Source organism: Bombyx mori, chromosome 12 (assembly GCF_030269925.1).
Source record: "Bombyx mori chromosome 12, ASM3026992v2".
Classification (NCBI taxonomy): Eukaryota; Metazoa; Arthropoda; class Insecta; order Lepidoptera; family Bombycidae; genus Bombyx; species Bombyx mori.
Genome location: NC_085118.1, coordinates 10875728 through 10896132, shown reverse-complemented (window position 1 = coordinate 10896132; position 20405 = coordinate 10875728). Strand labels below are relative to the sequence as shown.

The following is a 20405-nucleotide window of genomic DNA, read 5'->3' as shown; positions in this document are numbered from 1 at the left end:
AAAAATAGCACTGTGTTCAACTTTTTGCATTACACACAAAAAATACAACATTGTACAAGCCGCTCTTTTTTCACTGACGTGATGAAAACAACGTGACAACTTAATGTTTTAGTTTAGTGTTCAATAAAAATAAAACTAGTAATCATACCAAACAAAGTATATTTTACCATTGTGACTGTGACCTAATTTTACTACATTTTATCGCATGAGATCTCTACATTTATATTAAAATTATTATATACTGTGTCTAGTATTAGATTCTTTAGACAAAACGGTCAATTATTGGAACTGAAAAAGAAATTTAAAAATCTCTTGTACCATTTATGCAGTAACTTTATTTGCTGTTGTCGATTCTTCCAAGAGTATTCTGCTACACCTAAAATAAATAAAACGATAATAATTATACGAATTATATTTCACTCATAATTATGTACATTGAAAACGTTTTTCCATTATTAAGCCGCTAATGTGCTTACTCATCCAATACTTGAAAGGTGCAAGAGAATAAGAGCATGCATAGCCATTAATCACGCATCACCTCTTTAAACTTATCTATAACGTACAAATTTTATTCGCATGCTCAATTTGGCCATGTAAAAATCAGGTATCTTATTTTCTCTTTCCCTTTTGATACCATACATTTCTGCATCTATAGATCAATTCCGCATATTATTTGCCTTAAGCCTTTGATGTATTTGATGTGAAATTGATATGTTTATAAAGGCAGAATGAATGACCTACTGAATCAATCTAAACTCTGACCTTAATATCCAGAATGATTGATTGACGACGTGTTCTTGTAACTTATAATAAATCATCTGCTTAAATTATTGGTCAGCATTTAGAATAGGGGCAGAATATTTTCTAACCCTTTCTTTCAAGAAATTAAAGTAAAATAAATAAATATTTATAACATATACAACTCTAATTAGAATACAAAATCTTACCCATAAACGCTGCTGTAACAAGTCCACATGCCAGTAAAATTAGAGCTGATCGCACATCAATGGCACGAGCTGAAGCAAATCCTGCTGGCAACGTACACTGTGGCATTTCAGGAACTAATGCAGCTTCTAACCGAGCCAAGATTCCTCCGCTACGAAGCTGAAGAAGACTGAAATATGTCCGCGTTAGTTAACTATTAACAAAAAAAGAATTGCAAACACTGCCACAGACACTATATAAATGCATTACGTATTCGTCAAATAAATTAAGTTAACAAAATTAAAACTACATTCGCGGTATAAATAAAACCGAATGACTTTCAGATTACAAAGTGAGTTGTGGTCAAGCAAATTTGTTTTGAGGCGTGCTCGATCAGACTTCATAACCCGCGTTATTGTAAATGTGTATAAAAGTATATGGAATATTTGTTACCTTACTAAAGTCAGTCTAGCATAAGGCGAATATTGGGGTAAAGGGAACGCGAGACTAGCTCTGGTTGTGTAGACTGGCAGCTCACGGATGGCGCAACGACCGCGGGCTTGGCTCAGTGATCTAGTCAATAGTTAAATATTTTAAAGTGGTTTCAATAGCTGAAAATTTAGGTTGTAACTAGAAAAATATAATTTAGTGTTTTACAAATTAATGATCTAGAAGGAAACTGTTTTTTTTTCGAATACGAGACAAAACTAGTGTAAACTAGAACACCTGTTTGTTGATCATAGATAACCAGGAAAAAAATATTTATATGGTCAATGCAGGGGCAGGGTGGCAAGGATAAATACGCTACGCGCGAAATGCCTTGCATGAGTTCTACCTCATCCGAGGCTCGGACATGGGCTGTCAAACAACAAGCGAGCTTAGTCAATTCAACTCTAACATGCCACTCCAACCACCCCTCACCATAGGTCGTAGCTGAGGAGATTTCATTCTGGCCTAAAAAAAAAGTTCAAGTGATCTTCGCAACTTCCTTAATCCGTGTTGGATCTGCCTAAAAGTATTGAAGTAAAATTAGTTTTAAATTAATTATAACGGCAAACTTCAGCTGTAACGAGTTCAGAATTATTTTCATATTATTATCATTTAATCAGCCTGCGTTTTAAGCCGTATATTCAAAATAAACGATTGTAGGATGTATAAAAATGAATCGTGTAAAAAAAGGGTGGAACGAAGCGTTAAGGTATGAATGAAAGTAAATGGTAAGAAAAGAAAAACAATAAAATAAAAAGTAAGATGGCGGTGAAGATTGAGTAAGTGATGTGTAAAAAAAAGGTGTTACTTAATTTCTAATTATATTAACAGGGAAAATTTAGTATGAGAAGAAAAAAACAACAATACAGTGAATCAGTTTTATTTTATGCCCAACGATCCCAATTCTACATTATACAGATAAACTATTAAATAGATAAATAAACTCCCAAACAGGTTTCATTGTAATAAAAACACATAATTGGAAGGTTTAGATTAGTAAGCTGAAGTGGCAATGGGCTGGCCATATTCGCCGGAGAATCGTTGAAGTAAACGTGTTCTTGAGTGGAGACCGCGAATTGGCAAACGTAGTGCAGGGCGCCCTCAGACTCGTTGGAGTGACGATCTATGCAGGGTAGCCGGAAAATCTGAATGATAGAAGCCGAGGATCGTGCTCAGTGGGGTGCAATTGGAAAGGCATGGTGGCATTCACCTTGAAACATGAAAGGGCTCTATTGCAATATGATAACATCTATTTCATTACACACGCTCTTGCTAGAGCCAGTGTTAGCAACACTCCTGGTTTGAGCCCCGTGAGCTCACCTACACGTCAAGGAGAAGCTTCTCTAGGCCTCTCAAGGCTATCAGCATAGGAAGGAAAAAGTAAAAAAATAAAAATTACACACTTCAAACAGAACGTATGAGTGAATTGAGGAAACAATAGGATAGTCCTCATCCCTGCTATACCCTTGTAGTATACCGATCCGTGCAAGCCCTTAGACTTTCTACAAGCAAAATATATTGCATAAAAGAATACGCGCATCCACTTTCTAGTATTCACTGAACAGCTTGCCTTAGTGTAGACCTCGCTGCTCTTTGTTCAGCAAAAAATGCATAATCCTGACTGGCCGCACGAGCGAGACCTTCCGCTGCTGATGACACCAAATTTTCAGAGTCAGAGTAACCACGAATATAGAATGCATTTAACTGCGTATCTTTCGTAGACTGAAACATGAAATGGAAATAAAAAAATAAAGATTTATAAGAAAATAAGATAAAACAATGAACAAAAACCATTATTTTTAAGCTACTATATAACTTTTATCGCGGGCTTTGAGCGGCTTTGGGCAAGAAATTCCGTAACGAAAATAAAATCTAACACCCCTCACTCCGCCTACCATGTAGTTCGCGTTCAACACATTCACACGTTGCGCTTGTGTACTGTTTGTGAATAAGCGCGTGGCGTAACGTCGCACTGCATGTGCATCATGAAAAGTCTGCCCATCTCTCACTCGCGCGGTCTAGCTTATGAGTTTGAATGGGACAGAGTTCATGTTTTGCTTTTGTTAATGTTTATACATATAGCGTGGTTTTATTTTATTATTGTTTTAATATTAAATTTAATAATTTATCTAATTATATAAGACAATAATTTGTCTAATTATAATTGCATAAGTTGATAAAAAATGTTATGCAATAGCTTCACCGCGGCAGTCCCCGAGTGCCCGACGTGTTTTTTTTATTTATTTATTACTTGACAGCATACCTACCATGAGATACATTTGATCAGCTCCGTTCCTTATATATCCGATTTTAATAGTAGGAGATTGTAAAACAGCAGCCACAGTATCAACACTGGCGACTCGCACTGACAGTACAGAAGTTATAAATGCTGCGTAAGCATTATATGTGATTACAGCAAAAAATAAACAAACGATGAGGATTATACTGGCCGCTGGGCTCTGAGGAGTCCACGAACCGCCTGCACAACGAACAAATATAATGTTAATAATTAATGGCATTATTTAAAAAAGCTACTAGTTCCCTTGAATACAACGAAAACGCCTAACATATTATTGATTTACAGTAACTTTCACTACTACTGGCTGAACCAGACATTTTTATTGGTTAGTTGGGTGGATGAGCTCACGTCCCACGCGGTGTTTAGTAACCACTTAGTAGTAGTTACCTAAGTAGTTACTGGAGCTCATAGACATCAACAACGTAAATGCCGTCACCCACTTTGAAACATGAATTTTATCTAAGAGGTGAAGAATTGAAGTTGCATGGGACAACGGCTGGATAGCCTTCTAACCGAAACGCATTACTACTTCACGGCTGGTGGTAGTTGCCCATACGGGAACACAGGACAAGATACACGGTAGGTTGCCATCAGTGATAGATCTTGAGATACCTTCCTGTAGTCGAATGTGACGGGCTTCGAATATATTGCTCCTATGGCGGTACGATGCATTACTCTGCACTTAAACATTGAGTTCCTTCAAAGAAAGCTACTACCAGGCGTTTGTTTGTATTGCAGTGAAATCACATGAACCAATGACTACAGAAAACAACGGCAAAAGTTGGGGTTGCACCGGCTGTGGAACCCTAATTAAAACAACCCTCCGCTGTTTTTCCACCCAATTAGCGTTCTATCCTTTGCTGAGATAGAACACGAAATGTTCATGTGCCGGCGTAAAAAAACGCTAATTATTTAGTTGCAAGAATTACACAAATTATACAGGTACCTTGTTGGCAGAGTATCCCCGTAGACCAAACCAAGGCCTCGATATAGCCAATTCTCCGAGTACTAACGCATTGCGGCGTTACTCGGCTGATAGTTACAACCGCGAGTGATGCTATGAAAGCTACCGCTAGTACGCAGGCTAAGAGACGAGCACTGAACGGCGCTAAGAATATATCTCGAACCGTTGATGTCTCCTGATGACGTATGTAGATGTTACACCTGCAAATGATTTTGTTTTCTTGTCTCTATTTATATAGTCTTCAAAAATACTTTTACGTTTATTGTAATTTATGAAGCGTTTAAAAATAAAGCTTTTGTAATAAGACAATATGAGAATATTTTCGCAAGCGACCCCTCGTTAATCAGATTCCATTTTTTTAGGAACCTGACGTTCACGAATAACCTTCACGATTAAAGAACAGCATTATCAATACATCCAATTTAAGCTCCTCATGTCAGATATGTCGGGAATAATACTCACATTGTCTCAGCAATTGGGAAAACGAAGTCCATATCTTGTTGACGACCAGAACGCGCCGTCACTGGTTCCAGAGCCATGTCTACTGAATTTTCCAAAAGCGCCCCAAGCAATCCAGACCATGTTCCCTCGTAGTTTCGAAAACCGAGCTTATTGAAGTGTCTTGAAACAGTTCTAACCGATAAAATAACATAATATCTATTTAAATATACCTAGGTACGTCATGCTGTTTATACATATTAATTACTAGATGATGACTTGACTAGAGATGATTTTTTTTTTTGGTAACGCCATCTTGTTGTGTCTTTAAAGCGGTTAGTTGCCCTCAATTAAGAAAAATAGTATTATTATTCGCCAATAGATGTCGGGTAAAGTTGATTATTGAAAACATGAACAAAACAACATTTTCTTTTTTCTTTTTTTTATTGCTTAGATGTGTTGACGAGCTCACAGCCCACCTGGTGTTAAGTGGTTACTGGAGCCCATAGACATCTACAACGTAAATGCGCCACACACCTTGAGATATAGTTCTAAGGTCTCAGTATAGTCACAACGGCTGCCCCACCCTTCAAACCGAAACGCATTACTGCTTCACGGCAGAAATAGGCGGGGCGATGGTACCTACCCGTGCGGACTCACAAGAGGTCCTACCACCAGTAATTACGCAAATTATAATTTTGCGGGTTTGATTTTTATTGCACGGTGTTATTCCTTCACCGTGGAAGTCAATCGTGAACATTAAATTTGTTGAGTACGTATTTCATTAGAAAAATTGGTACCCGCCTGCGGGATTCGAACACCGGTGCATCGCTACATACGAATGCACCGGACGTCTTATCCTTTAGGCCACGACGACTTCAAAATTCTTCTGAAATTTTTCTGAAAATAAATCGTAGCTAGATCGATTTATCGCCCCCGAAATCCCTTGTATACTAAATTATATGAAAATGGTTGGAGCCGTTTCCGAGATTCAGATTATAGACACATATTTTTGTAATTCCAACTTAAGAAATTGCGCCGGCTCACCATTTCACGTGCCTCACTAGGGTAAAGCTAAAATTTTGCGATTTTCATTGTAGCGCACGATTTTGTTATCATATCGTGAAAATCGTGTTTTTTATTGCTTAAATGGGTCGAATGGAGCTCACGGTCCACCTGATGTTAAGTGGTTACCGGAACCCAGAAACACCAACAACAGAAATGCCGCCACCCACCTTGAAACATGAGTTCTAAGGTCTCAGTTGTTACTGTACAACGGCTACCCCACTACTGTTTCAAATAAGTAAGGCGGTGGTACATGCCCGTGCGGACTCACAAGACGTCTTTCCATAAAAAACAAAAAAACAGACATATTTTAACGAAAACTTCTTAAATTCATTTCATGTATTTAGGTATACTAATCATCTAGTTCCCAAAAATTATTTTGGAGTCCAATATAAACAAATTATAACGCATTAGCATCATAATTGTTTTTAGATTTTAGTTTAAAATTCAATTATTAGAATGTGGGTATGTTTAAGAAATAAATCATATCTTACGTAGAGTTCAAACGCACAGCTAAAAAGTAAAGTAAATCATCCAACAAAGCTGTAGCTGATTGTCGATCGTCGTCTAACGACTGTGTGCCATCCCCACTTGTATTACATCTACCAACTATTAAGTTTTCGCCTAAAAAATTGCGTGCTTCCACTGGGTACGGGACTTCCACATACGACATTGAATTTTCAGGATTCCAGGAACCTATGACAACATTTTACAATTTTACTTTTGTTAGTAAAGATTATAACAAAAATTCTCAACGGATTGAACTCATTGAGGCCATTTTTTTTTATAATACAAAATAAACACAAGAAAGTTTTCAATACATGGAAAGTATTGACTGTAACAATAGTAATTATCGCGAACAAATCACATACGGTCATCTGGCCCAAAATTAGTATTCTCTGTGCTATGAGAACAGGTAATGATAAAAATATAATACTCATATACGTTTAAATAAACACATATATTAAACAACCAGACAAAGTAGACAAACCTGTTGGTATCCAACCCACGATCCTCGGCCCAGCAGTCAGGGTCAATAACTGTAGCACCGAGTAACTGCTCAATAATATTATCATTCCGATAGAGGCACCCGTCACGTGCGGACGTGCTCATCGTCCACTCGATCGCCCGGTCTTTGTTCGCCCGGCTTTTGTTAGCCCGGCCATTGTTCGCGCGGCCTGTGTTTGTGGTACATCTGCCGACTAAGTGCTCTTTCTGGAAGTTTTTATTTGTTTTGTTTCCTTTTGTTGTTTCTGTGTTCGTGGTACATCTGCCGACAAAGTGGTTTCCTGCAAGTATTTATTTGTTTTGTTTCTTTTCGTAATTTCTGTTTTGTTGTGCTTTTTCTTTGTCCTGTAGTAATCGCGCCGCATTGCCACCTGTGTTCAATAGAACCGCTCAGGTCCGAGAAATTGGGGCCTCGCCGCAAGGCGAGTGTTTTCAAGACCCGGGGCCGCCCCACCTGGGTACTCAGCGATCATGGACGCTGTATTCGCGGAATTCCTCCGACTTCGCCACCCACAGCTCGCCTCGGAGTTTTTGGCCTTCAAGGCCAATCACACTGCGAGCCCTCTCGAGGACTCCGCCGCGCTCGCTGCTCCTGCGTCGCCTGTACCTGCGTGCAGAGCTTCTGCATTGAGCACCGCAGCCTCTGTCGTGCCTGCCGCTCCCGTGTCGCCTATACTGGCGAGAAAAGCTGCTGCGTCGTCCGCCGTGACCATCGTTTCAGCTGAGCGATCATCCGCGGCCTCCGTCGCGCCCTCTAAAACACCTACACTTGCTCGTAAGTCGCCTGCACCCGCCTCCTCGTGCTCCGACTCTGACTCGGACATGGAGGTCGACCTCGCCCCCGCCTCATCGACGGATGGATTCACCCTGGTACAGAAGGGTAAGAAGCGTGCCGCGGAGTCTCGAGCTCCCGCGGCCGCTAAAATTAGCAAAGCCGTGAACGCGTCGCGCCCCCGCCCTCAGACTCCCGTTGCGCCCCCAGCCCGTGCCACTCCGTCGCCGCGTCCGGTGGCACAAAATAAAACCCAGACCCCTCCTCCGGTTATCCTTCAGGAGAAGGCAGCTTGGGATCGAGTTTGCCTGGCCCTTAAGGCCAAAAATATAAATTTCACGAATGCCCGTAACCTCGCGAACGGCATTCAAATTAAGGTTCAAACACCCGACGACCATAGGGCCCTCTCTTCTTACCTCCGTAAGGAGCGTATAAGTTTCCATACGTATACGCTCCAGGAGGAGCGCGAACTCCGCGTTGTAATACGCGGAATCCCTAAAGAGTTAGATGTAGAGCTCGTAAAAGCCGACCTGTTAGAACAAGGCCTACCAGTGAATTCTGTGCACCGTATGCACACCGGTCGCGGTAGGGAGCCATATAATATGGTTCTAGTCGCTCTCCAGCCTACCCCCGAGGGTAAGAAAATCTTTAACACACAGACCGTCTGTAGGCTCTCTGGTATCGCTGTCGAAGCCCCCCATAAAAAAGGCACTCCTAGCCAGTGCCATAACTGTCAATTGTACGGGCACTCTTCCCGTAACTGTCACGCGCGCCCCCGATGTGTTAAGTGTTTGGGCGATCACGCCACGGCCCTTTGCGCTCGCGACCAAAAAACCGCGACGGAACCGCCTAGCTGCGTCCTGTGTCGAACACAGGGTCACCCCGCGAATTACCGTGGTTGCCCCCGAGCCCCTAAAATAAATCGCCGCGTCGCCCGCCAAAACCGCCTCCGAGCTTCCGGCCCAGACATCAAAGCCTCGGCACCCTCTGCGACGCAGGCTAAGCCAGCGTTCGTTCCGGCGGCGGTGCCCAGTGTCTCGGCCTGGGCAAAACCGCTGCCGTACACGAACACGGCTACAACTCCCTCCTCCGCGATTCGTCCCGCCCCCGCGACTCGTCCCTCTCCCGCGACTTGCCCTCCGACCGCGTCCGACAATCTCGCTTTAGCGATCGACTTCTTTCAGTCGATCAACTTTGAGCGCGTTAACGCTTTGGGCGACGCCATTCGCGCTGCCTCCACTGCACAACACTTTATCGCCGTTGTGCAGGAATACGCCGACGTATACGCGTCATTAAATACGTACGTCCTCCCCTCACTCCGCCGGTAATCAATGGCGTATATAAGTAGAATAAAGCCCCTATCCGTAACGATAGGATTTTTTAACGCTTACGGTCTCGCAAATCAACGTGATCAGGTTTCTGACTTTTTGCGTGACCACCAAATTGATATCTTTTTAGTGCAGGAGACCCTACTTAAGCCCGCGCGCCGTGACCCTAAAATCGCGAACTATAACATGGTCAGGAACGACAGGCTCTCTGCCCGTGGTGGTGGTACCGTCATTTACTATAGAAGAGCCCTGCATTGCGTCCCGCTCGATCCTCCCGCGCTCGCTAATATCGAAGCATCAGTGTGCCGAATCTCACTGACGGGACACGCGCCGATCGTTATCGCGTCCGTTTATCTTCCACCGGATAAGATCGTTCTAAGCAGTGATATCGAGGCGCTGCTCGGTATGGGGAGCTCTGTCATTCTGGCGGGCGACCTAAATTGTAAACACATCAGGTGGAACTCACACACCACAACCCCGAATGGCAGGCGGCTTGACGCGTTAGTCGATGATCTCGCCTTCGATATCGTCGCTCCGCTAACCCCGACTCACTACCCGCTAAATATCGCGCATCGCCCGGATATACTCGACATAGCGTTATTAAAAAACGTAACTCTGCGCTTACACTCGATCGAAGTAGTTTCAGAGTTAGATTCAGACCACCGTCCCGTCGTTATGAAGCTCGGTCGCGCTCCCGATTCCGTTCCCGTCACGAGGACTGTGGTGGATTGGCACACGCTGGGCATCAGCCTGGCTGAATCTGATCCACCATCGCTTCCGTTTAGTCCGGACTCTATCCCGTCTCCTCAGGATACCGCTGAAGCCATAGACATCGTAACGTCACACATCACCTCGACATTAGATAGGTCATCGAAGCAAGTTGTAGCGGAGGACTTCCTTCACCGCTTCAAATTGCCCGACGATATTAGGGAACTCCTTAGAGCTAAGAACGCCTCGATCCGTGCGTACGATAGGTATCCTACCGCGGAAAATCGTATTCGAATGCGTGCCCTACAACGCGACGTAAAGTCTCGCATCACCGAAGTCCGAGATGCCAGATGGTCTGATTTCTTAGAAGGACTCGCGCCCTCTCAAAGGTCTTACTACCGCTTAGCTCGTACTCTCAAATCGGATACGGTAGTAACTATGCCCCCCCTCGTAGGCCCCTCAGGCCGACTCGCGGCGTTCGATGATGACGAAAAAGCAGAGCTGCTGGCCGATACATTGCAAACCCAGTGCACGCCCAGCACTCAATCCGTGGACCCTGTTCATGTAGAATTAGTAGACAGTGAGGTAGAACGCAGAGCCTCCTTGCCACCCTCTGATGCGTTACCACCCGTCACCCCGATGGAAGTTAAAGACTTGATCAAAGACCTACGTCCTCGCAAGGCTCCCGGTTCCGACGGTATATCCAACCGCGTTATTAAACTTCTACCCGTCCAACTCATCGTGATGTTGGCATCTATTTTCAATGCCGCTATGGCGAACTGTATCTTTCCCGCGGTGTGGAAAGAAGCGGACGTTATCGGCATACATAAACCCGGTAAACCAAAAAATCATCCGACGAGCTACCGCCCGATTAGCCTCCTCATGTCTCTAGGCAAACTGTATGAGCGTCTGCTCTACAAACGCCTCAGAGACTTCGTCTCATCCAAGGGCATTCTTATCGATGAACAATTCGGATTCCGTACAAATCACTCATGCGTTCAACAGGTGCACCGCCTCACGGAGCACATTCTTGTGGGGCTTAATCGACCAAAACCGTTATACACGGGAGCTCTCTTCTTCGACGTCGCAAAAGCGTTCGACAAAGTCTGGCACAATGGTTTGATTTTCAAACTATTCAACATGGGCGTGCCGGATAGTCTCGTGCTCATCATACGGGACTTCTTGTCGAACCGCTCTTTTCGATATCGAGTCGAGGGAACCCGCTCCTCCCCACGACCTCTCACAGCTGGAGTCCCGCAAGGCTCTGTCCTCTCACCCCTCCTATTTAGCTTATTCGTCAACGATATTCCCCGGTCGCCGCCGACCCATTTAGCTTTATTCGCCGACGACACGACTGTTTACTATTCTAGTAGAAATAAGTCCCTAATCGCGAAGAAGCTTCAGAGCGCAGCCCTAGCCCTAGGACAGTGGTTCCGAAAATGGCGCATAGACATCAACCCAGCGAAAAGTACTGCGGTGCTATTTCAGAGGGGAAGCTCCACACGGATTTCCTCCCGGATTAGGAGGAGGAATCTCACACCCCCGATTACTCTCTTTAGACAACCCATACCCTGGGCCAGGAAGGTCAAGTACCTGGGCGTTACCCTGGATGCATCGATGACATTCCGCCCGCATATAAAATCAGTCCGTGACCGTGCCGCGTTTATTCTCGGTAGACTCTACCCCATGATCTGTAAGCGGAGTAAAATGTCCCTTCGGAACAAGGTGACACTTTACAAAACTTGCATAAGGCCCGTCATGACTTACGCGAGTGTGGTGTTCGCTCACGCGGCCCGCACACACATAGACACCCTCCAATCCCTACAATCCCGCTTTTGCAGGTTAGCTGTCGGGGCTCCGTGGTTCGTGAGGAACGTTGACCTACACGACGACCTGGGCCTCGAATCAATTCGGAAATACATGAAGTCAGCGTCGGAACGATACTTCGATAAGGCTATGCGTCATGATAATCGCCTTATCGTTGCCGCCGCTGACTACTCCCCGAATCCTGATCATGCAGGAGCCAGTCACCGTCGACGCCCTAGACACGTCCTTACGGATCCATCAGATCCAATAACCTTTGCATTAGATGCCTTCAGCTCTAATACTAGGGGCAGGCTTAGGGACCCCGGTAACCGTACTCGTCGAACTCGACAAAGAGGTCGACGTGCAACCTAACCCATGCATCAGCCCGCTGAGTTTCTCGCCGGATCTTCTCAGCGGGTCGCGATTCCGATCCGGTAGTAGATTCATTCGCGAAACAATTGCTCTTGAGTTGTTAGGTCTCCTTCGGAGGCGCTCGGGCAGTTGTTAGCAAATCCCACCCCTCTTGGCTGAGCCTTTGCTCGCCCACCTGTCCTGGTGAAACTGGAAAGGCCTTCGGGCCACCAGTAAACTTTCAATCATAAAGAATAATATTATACGATAGGTACGAATTCACAAGCATTATAGTTAACGAAACTTACCAAGAAAGGAGACGTATAATGTTGAATTTAAACGTACTTTGAAATACTGTGTCACAAGAACATTTCCTGTGACGTTAGTTCTATAGTTGTTTATTTCTTTCCATTCTTGGAAATGCCTCTTTAACGAAAACTGACTTATGTTAATCATATCAAAATTCCTTGAAAAGTTAAATTTTAATCCTGATTTATTCAAAGGCATCGGGCTAGAATCCCTGTTGTAACTTTTGTCTCTGATTAAATTCTTGAATCGCAATGTTGACTTATAATAGCTTCTTTCGAATTCCGATTTACTGTTTTGACATTCTGAGTAAAAACGCCTCTTATATGGAATCTTATCAAATCGTTTCTCTGCTTCGTATTTTTTGTTGTATCTAAAATTTTCGGAACAAACATTTGCACCGGTTTTATCAATTCCATGAGGGTAAGAAACAATTATAGTCTGGTCAAATCTAATAGAAGTTGAGTTTAAAATGCTATTAATATACTTATAGTCTAAAAAAGACCTCGCTGTAATTAGCCAATCAGTAGATAACCTATCCATTTGAAACTCTTGAAGCTGTAAACAAATACAAATACGAGTGAATAAAATAAAATAAATCGGAAACATTTAAAACAAATTAAAAATGTATGTTACCTTCTTGATAACATTAGCCAATTCCAATGAAACATTCTGTTTCTTACCCGGCATCAGTATAATAATAGCCAATTTTGAAACGAACGTAGGTTTAATTGTAGGTTCTTTGGCTGTAGCTATTCCGTTTACGCTAAAGCATTTGATGAGTCGTGACACTGCCCAGTTACAATCTGAATACAATGAAAACATGTAAGAACATAAAAAGGCTGACCGGATCACTGTTCCTCCTTCATGGTGTGTATGATTGATGAGGATTCTTCCTCCTGTATGATTTTTTTATTAAGCTAAACCAAACAAGCAATGAAACACCATCGTCCCCCCTAACTAAGAATTACAGTATATTGCTTCCAAGCTAGCCACCAAATGTCTTCAATATGTGCTTTAAAACTTAAAACAAGATGCCCCGTTTTTAACAGAAAACAATTATATTATAGCAATACAATTGCTTGTATATACATTTTATATATGCTATGTATTTATTTGTTTAATTACTAAGAAAATACTTGTCTCGGCAAATTCCATGACAAAAATGTATGTAATCACCTCACAACAACGTTAATTACAGAATTTAACAATGGAATTCAGATTGAGATTGTTTTATAGGTTCCGTATGAAATTAAATTATAATAAAACATAAAAATAAAATCAAAATACATATAATATAAATTATTATATATTTTGATGACTGACTTACGAATATTATTACATCTTTTATTTTATTTTAATAATATTGTTTCTTTTTTTTTTGCTAAGATGAATGGACGACATCACGCTCCATCTGCTGCTAAGTGGTCTCTGAAGGATAAACATCAACCACGTGAATGATGCCGCCCATCTTGATAATTCAGTTCTATGCATAACGCATTTCTGCAATTCTACTTCTCTTTAATTATTTTGGATGCGTACAACCACAAATATAAACAATGTACATATGTAATTTAAAAAAATCACACAGATCTCCGAGTCACGTTCTTGGAGCACGTTGATTATTTTATTTAGTTACCGAATACTAAGAGTATATACGTATATATTGTAAATATTATATATACACGTATTTATTATATTTTGCAAGTTTCGTACGAGCACTACGTTACTGACCGGAGCCCGATTGTACTCACAAACAGACATGTAATATTTTGTTATACTTAAAATATTAAGTAAACATTTTAAATAGGTTATATAGATTAAATATACCTAAGCTTTTTTTACGAGTAATAGCAACTATCACGAATTTTTGTATAAATTATTGTGTATTTAATTTAATTCGAATCGGAAAAGTTTAACGCAAGATAATATGTTTACATGAAACTGAACTACATTACCTTTAAAATATAATCGCCGATAATGCATTCAATTTAACAACATTCGACTTCTAAAATCGCGTACGTGATCAATTAAAGAAAGAAAGGTGAATTTGTGAGTTTCTGAAACACGTAGTCCATCAGTAAGACGTGTTGTTTCAATCTTTTGCTTATGCAGAAGTGACGCACTGTTCTTAATAATATCGTAAGCGAAAGTCTAACACGTTCTGATGCAAGAGACATTTTGTGTTTTAAATGTATTTATTTTGAAGGTAAGATTTATTTATTTTACAATAAAAACAATCATAAAATTTTATTTTATAATCGTTTTATTATCTTGAATATTATTTTGAAAATTAGTTGATTTTGAGATTTAATCTAATTTTTTTTTAATTCACGAATGCTTACAAATTCTCGCTTCTATTTTTTTGAGAAGTAATAATTGTGATATAGATAAATAGACGTGAATAATGTGTGATAAATAAAAGTGCGGTATTACACTTCACTTTTTACATATATAATACATAAACATCCCTGAACGTAATTTAAAACTTAAAAAATCTACATTATTCGCTAGTAAATACTCGCCTTTCTCAATCTCGGGTGTGTAAATTAGCGTTTGATGCCAACCTCGCCACAAACCGAATTCGATCATAAACGGCATAGTCCTTAAAACTTCTGAAGGACAATAAGCATTCACATAATCCTTAGCTGTCATTGACATATAAAAAATTACAATAAGCTTTTTCATTTTAATGTCACGTAAAAATAGGAATATGTAAATCCTATGTAAAATTTAGTTTAACTCTATCATAAAGGTACACAAGCGATACCGACGACACTAAGAGAACTACGAGTATTATTACTACTATTTTTTACTTAAGTTATTAATCAAAACTTCGGTTCATAAATCTTTCTCGACTTCAATACTTGACAATGTTAATTAATGACTAGTGTAATATCAATATTTCATTTCTATCGAAGACATAATATGACAGGACCACAATAACTTAATACTCACGTTTTGAATATATATTAGGTAACTCGTAAAATGGTCAGAATTATTTTGACAAATCTTCATGATAAATTTATGATTATTTAGAATGACAACTCGTTTGTTTATATATAGGTAAACCATATTAAACATAGTAATAATATAATATTATAGTCAATAGGCAAACTTGATATACTCAAAACAATTATATCTCGGTCCTAACCTTCTAAATTATCGTAGCAAAAATATGTTCATCATCACCATCATCACAAGAAGTGCGCTGGTAGTCCTTGTCCTAAGAGAGTAAGTCCAGTGGGATCTTTGATTGGCTTTCTCTCTAGATCTAGCTGCCAATTGTTCTAAAGTCTTGTTCAACCGCATCCAAACTAGCTACAGAGCATACGCAACGCATGAGGCAAAACTACAGCAAAACAGCGTTTAAAAATGTCTAAAGTATACAACAGAACAAAATATAATAAAATAGTTTGAATTCTACCATGCATATCGATAAGTAATGTTTGTCGTGTTTTATAAAGATCTTTTTTTTAATGCCTACATATGTTGGTAACCTCGAGGGGAAATACCAGCTTCACCAAACGTGTAGGCGAGCTCACGAGGCACAGCCTGACGAATTTGCTAAAACTAGCTCCAGAAAGAGCAGAGATTCGTAGATATGAAGATCTGAAACGAGCTCCTCTCTTCGATGGTTTCCCATCGCTGTACCTCTGCAAACGAACTTTAAAAAGAAAATCTTGAGCAGACGGCAGCGACCTAGTATGGTCACCGGTCATGGTTGTTTGGGGCGGTACCTGCACCGTCTCCCCAGGAGGGAACCGGCGGCACAAAGCCACCATTGCGATAACCGCGACGATGAAGGCACCACGAAACACACTCTCACGTGCTGTACTGCCTCGGCGAAGCAGCGTGCCGCCCTCGTCGCAGTCATAGGACAGGGCCTGTCACTACCGACCGTCGTGACTACGATGCTCGGTAGCGACGCGTCCTGGAAGGGGATGCTCTACTTCAGCGAATCTACCATCTCTCAGAAGAAGGCGGCGGAACGAGAGAAAAAGAGCTCTTCCCTCTCTACACCGATCTGTCGTCGTCAAACCGAGGGCTGCAGGAGACTGACTGCTTCCGACCCAGCGAGCTATTCTAGGACACCAGCGGCACAACCTGGACCGCCGCACCGACACGACCTTCGTTTCGCCTCGAAGACTCAGTTGGCCGTGCGTCCTTGAAGTGCCTTAGCGCGCCTTACCTCGCCCAGGTTCTAATTTTGAGGTTGACGCTTGGGCGAAAGTGCAGGGGAGTGAGTAGCGTCCTAAATACCGTCCTTGGGCGCGCGGATTATCCAGTCTCATATACCTCGCGCGCCCCTTAGTTGCTTTACTAGTGCCTTTTCTTACGTGCCATAACCTTTCAGGCTATGAACGTTGCTAGTAGAATACAGAGCAAAAAATAATTACAATAGTATGACTTTTAATATAGATTTGTTACAATGTAACTTTTTTCAATTTAGTTTATTTATGACTATTAATCATTTATTAATCATTCACAGAATACAATGGCACCTTTAAATATTGTGGATACACCGTACAGCGATCTAACAAAACTAGAAGACAGCATCGAAAACAAACCGAACAATCAAGCAAACAAACCTAATAACTTCGAAAAAACTAATACAGTTGATCCGTATGACGAAGTCAAACTTAATGAACCAATTTTCTTGGCTCCTATACGTAAATGGGAAAAAAGAATGGGTTTCGTGACACCCATAAGATGGACGAACGCTATTCTTATAACAACATTCCATGTGGTCACAGTTGTTTGGGGTTTTTACACATTATTTTATGAAAAGCAAAAACCAATGTGGCAATCTGTTATATTTGGTAATTACTAAATTAGACCAATGGGCAATTTTGTTACAATGTTAACTCCAGTTAAATAACTCATCTTACGTTTATTTTCAATTAGGAATATTCATGGGACAGCTAGCAGGCTTTGGAGTGACAGCAGGCGCACATCGATACTGGTGCCATCGGTCATACAAAGCGAAACTACCATTGCAATTAATTTTGGCACTCTGCTACTCAGCAGCTGGACAAGTACTAATCCATTTTAATATATATTATACAACATATGTACGTTTTCTAAACATAATTAAGAATTTGCTTGCCTTTTAGAATACAATCTACGAATGGGTTCGAGATCATCGTGTGCACCACAAATTCTCGGAAACCTCGGCCGACCCACATGATGCCAATCGTGGCTTTTTTTTCTCACATATCGGATGGCTTATGATGAAAAAACACCCAGACGTAGTGAAGCAGGGGTCCAAAATTGACATGAGTGACATCATCCACGACCCTGTTGTGATTTTCTGCACCAAGTAGGTACATAAATCATTAATTAGTTTAAAATCATTGAAAAAGGGTATTGCTTTGTTCTGTATAGAACAAATACAATCTTCGACAAACTACCGTTTTCCTCAACTTTGAGGTTAAAAGCAACTCGTCTATATATTTAACTTTATTGTTTCCGTTTTTTCAAATTTAGGTACATAGTTAACCAACGACAAACGTTAAGCGACAAAAATACGTGCTATTTTATTTTTTATTTTTTTATTGCTTAGATGGGTGGACGGGCTCACAGCCCACCTGGTATTAAGTGGTTACTGGATCTCATAGACATCTACGACGTAAATGCGCCACCCACCAAGATCTCAAGTATAGTTACAACGGCTGCCCCACCCTTCAAACCGAAACCCATTACTGCTTCACGGCAGAAATAGGCAAGGTGGTGGTACCTACCCGCGTGGACTCACAAGAGATCCTACCACCAGTAAGAAGTATTTGAGTGTCCGTCGCTTTTACTTCACTTTACGGTGTCAAAATTATGAAACTGCTATATACCAAACCTCGCGACCGCTTTGCACGTAACTGCTGTTTTAAAAAAAATCTGTAACTAATTATTTTCGCAGATACTTCATTTTGTTCAAAATAACATTCTGTTGGATAATACCATCGGCGCTTCCTGTCTACGCTTGGGGCGAATTGTGGAATATCGCCATTCTCTCCCAAGCATTCTGGAGATATATGCTCAGCTTGCACTTCACTTGGTCTGTCAATAGTTTTGCGCATCTATGGGGGAACAAACCTTACGATAGGTAGTATTTTTGAATGTACATAATTTGTTTTTGAGGAATTGAATTTATGTTTAATCACACAAATTGTGTACTCGTACGCACGTGTGTATCGTAGAATGTAATCTAGCGTAGAAGTAGAATTTGTGAAAAAAAGCTCACTTAGCTTTTTTTTACAAAATCATTGTGAAATCAGTGCGCCCATGGGAAGTTAATTTGTTTCTACATGTAATGATGCAGCTTAAGTTCTATCAAAATCGAAAAGACTTAAAGTAATTATCATAGAAGTTCTTACTTTTAGAGACGTCATTTGCCTGTTTGTTCTAATAATAAATTTTGTTGAGAAGTTACAATTAGATACATATTTATCTTACCTAATTAGGGAAATAGATGGTAGCCGATGAGTAAATATTAAACCACGTCACTTAATAATAATGTAATTAAAATGGTTTAACGAGAGAATCCCACGGTAAATGATAAACACTGTAATTAAAAGAAACAAGTTTTTTATCACCTGTATATATATACCTATATATGGCCTTGTAATCCCACGCGTCTTGGTACCACTGCTCTGCCTATTTCTACTGCGAAGCACTTAGAGAAAATTTGTAATTATCCGTCATTCCAGTTAATAACCACCCCATAACGAATGAATTAATAAGAATATATTTTTCAGGTACATAATGCCGTGTGAAAACAAAGGAGTCTCTATTGTTGCAATGGGCGAGGGTTGGCATAATTACCACCACACTTTCCCTTGGGACTATAAAGCCGCTGAATTGGGTGTCCCAAACAATACCACAACTTTCTTACTAGATCTGTTCGCTAGAATAGGTTGGGCATATGACTTAAAACAAGCATCGCCAGCATTAGTCCGAGCTGTTGCTAAGCAGAGGGGAGAATGCAAGGAATGATCTACTTCACAGCTGTGCATAAGTGAAATTAAATTATTCTATATTTTTATCAGTTTCTTAGGCCTTCTCATGGTTGCGACCACGGAATCAAAATATTTATCCATTCCCAACATCATCTCGCTTATACACGTAAACTTCTAGTTGCCTTTATAGACTATCTGAACATCGATTTGCAGTTATCTTTAATGAGAGATGTGAAACTTTCATAATGCTATGAGCGGGATTCGATGCCGAATTGGCTTAATATGGATAAATTTGTGCACATTACAATGTGAAGTATAAGCATCGATGTAGCGCTTTAAGGGCTCCTTGCACAAAAATCAAACATTAAGAAATACAAGTGCTATGCGATGCGTATTGCTAGCAAAATGCGTGTCGTCGATGCGTGTAGCTATGTACCGTACCACAAACAAAATAATAAAACGCTAAAATTTAAATTGCATTTTAATTACCAAAAATCTTATTATTTTTTATTTTAGATATATCTACATATACTAATTTTATAAAGAGGAAAGATTTATTTGTTTGTTTGTATTGAATAGGCCCCGAAACTACTGAACCGATTTGAAAAATTCTTTCACCGTTTTGAAGTTTTCGAAGTCGTTGTGGCCTAACGGATAAGACGTCCGGTGCATTCGTGTTGAGCGATGTACCGGTGTTCGAATCTCAGGCGGGTACAAAATTTTCTAATGAAATACGTACTCAACAAATGTTCACGATTGATTTCCACGGTGAAGGAATAACATCGTGTAATAAAAATGAAACCCGCAAAATTATAATTTGCGTAATTACTGGTGGTAGGACCTCTTGTGAGTCCGCGCGGGTGGGTACCACCACCCTGCCTATTTCTGCCGTGAAGCAGTAATGCGTTTCGGTTTGAAGGGTGGGGCAGCCGTTGTAACTATACTGAGACCTAGAACTTATATCTCAAGGTGGGTGGCGCATTTACGTTGTGGA

At 41.0% G+C, this 20405-nt stretch overlaps 2 protein-coding genes across 2 annotated transcripts; one reads left to right on the top strand and one right to left on the bottom strand.

Moving 5' to 3' along the window:
* Nucleotides 1-142: 142 nt before the first annotated feature.
* On the bottom strand, nucleotides 143-15113 carry LOC101736438 (glutamate receptor U1). Its single transcript, XM_062671608.1, has 11 exons — nucleotides 14984-15113; nucleotides 13095-13264; nucleotides 12461-13016; nucleotides 6674-6875; nucleotides 5139-5309; nucleotides 4659-4876; nucleotides 3681-3892; nucleotides 2984-3135; nucleotides 1378-1497; nucleotides 948-1114; nucleotides 143-376 (listed from the first exon to the last, which is right to left on the bottom strand). Exons 1-11 carry the CDS (start codon nucleotides 15111-15113, stop codon nucleotides 276-278), a joined length of 2199 nt encoding a protein of 732 aa, XP_062527592.1. The 3' UTR covers nucleotides 143-275.
* On the top strand, nucleotides 14122-19879 carry LOC101743311 (acyl-CoA Delta-9 desaturase). Its single transcript, XM_062671532.1, has 6 exons — nucleotides 14122-14222; nucleotides 16951-17281; nucleotides 17367-17497; nucleotides 17576-17781; nucleotides 18373-18558; nucleotides 19211-19879. The coding sequence occupies exons 2-6, from the start codon at nucleotides 16957-16959 to the stop codon at nucleotides 19446-19448; spliced, it is 1086 nt and encodes a 361-aa protein (XP_062527516.1). The 5' UTR covers nucleotides 14122-14222; nucleotides 16951-16956; the 3' UTR covers nucleotides 19449-19879.
* Nucleotides 19880-20405: the final 526 nt, after the last annotated feature.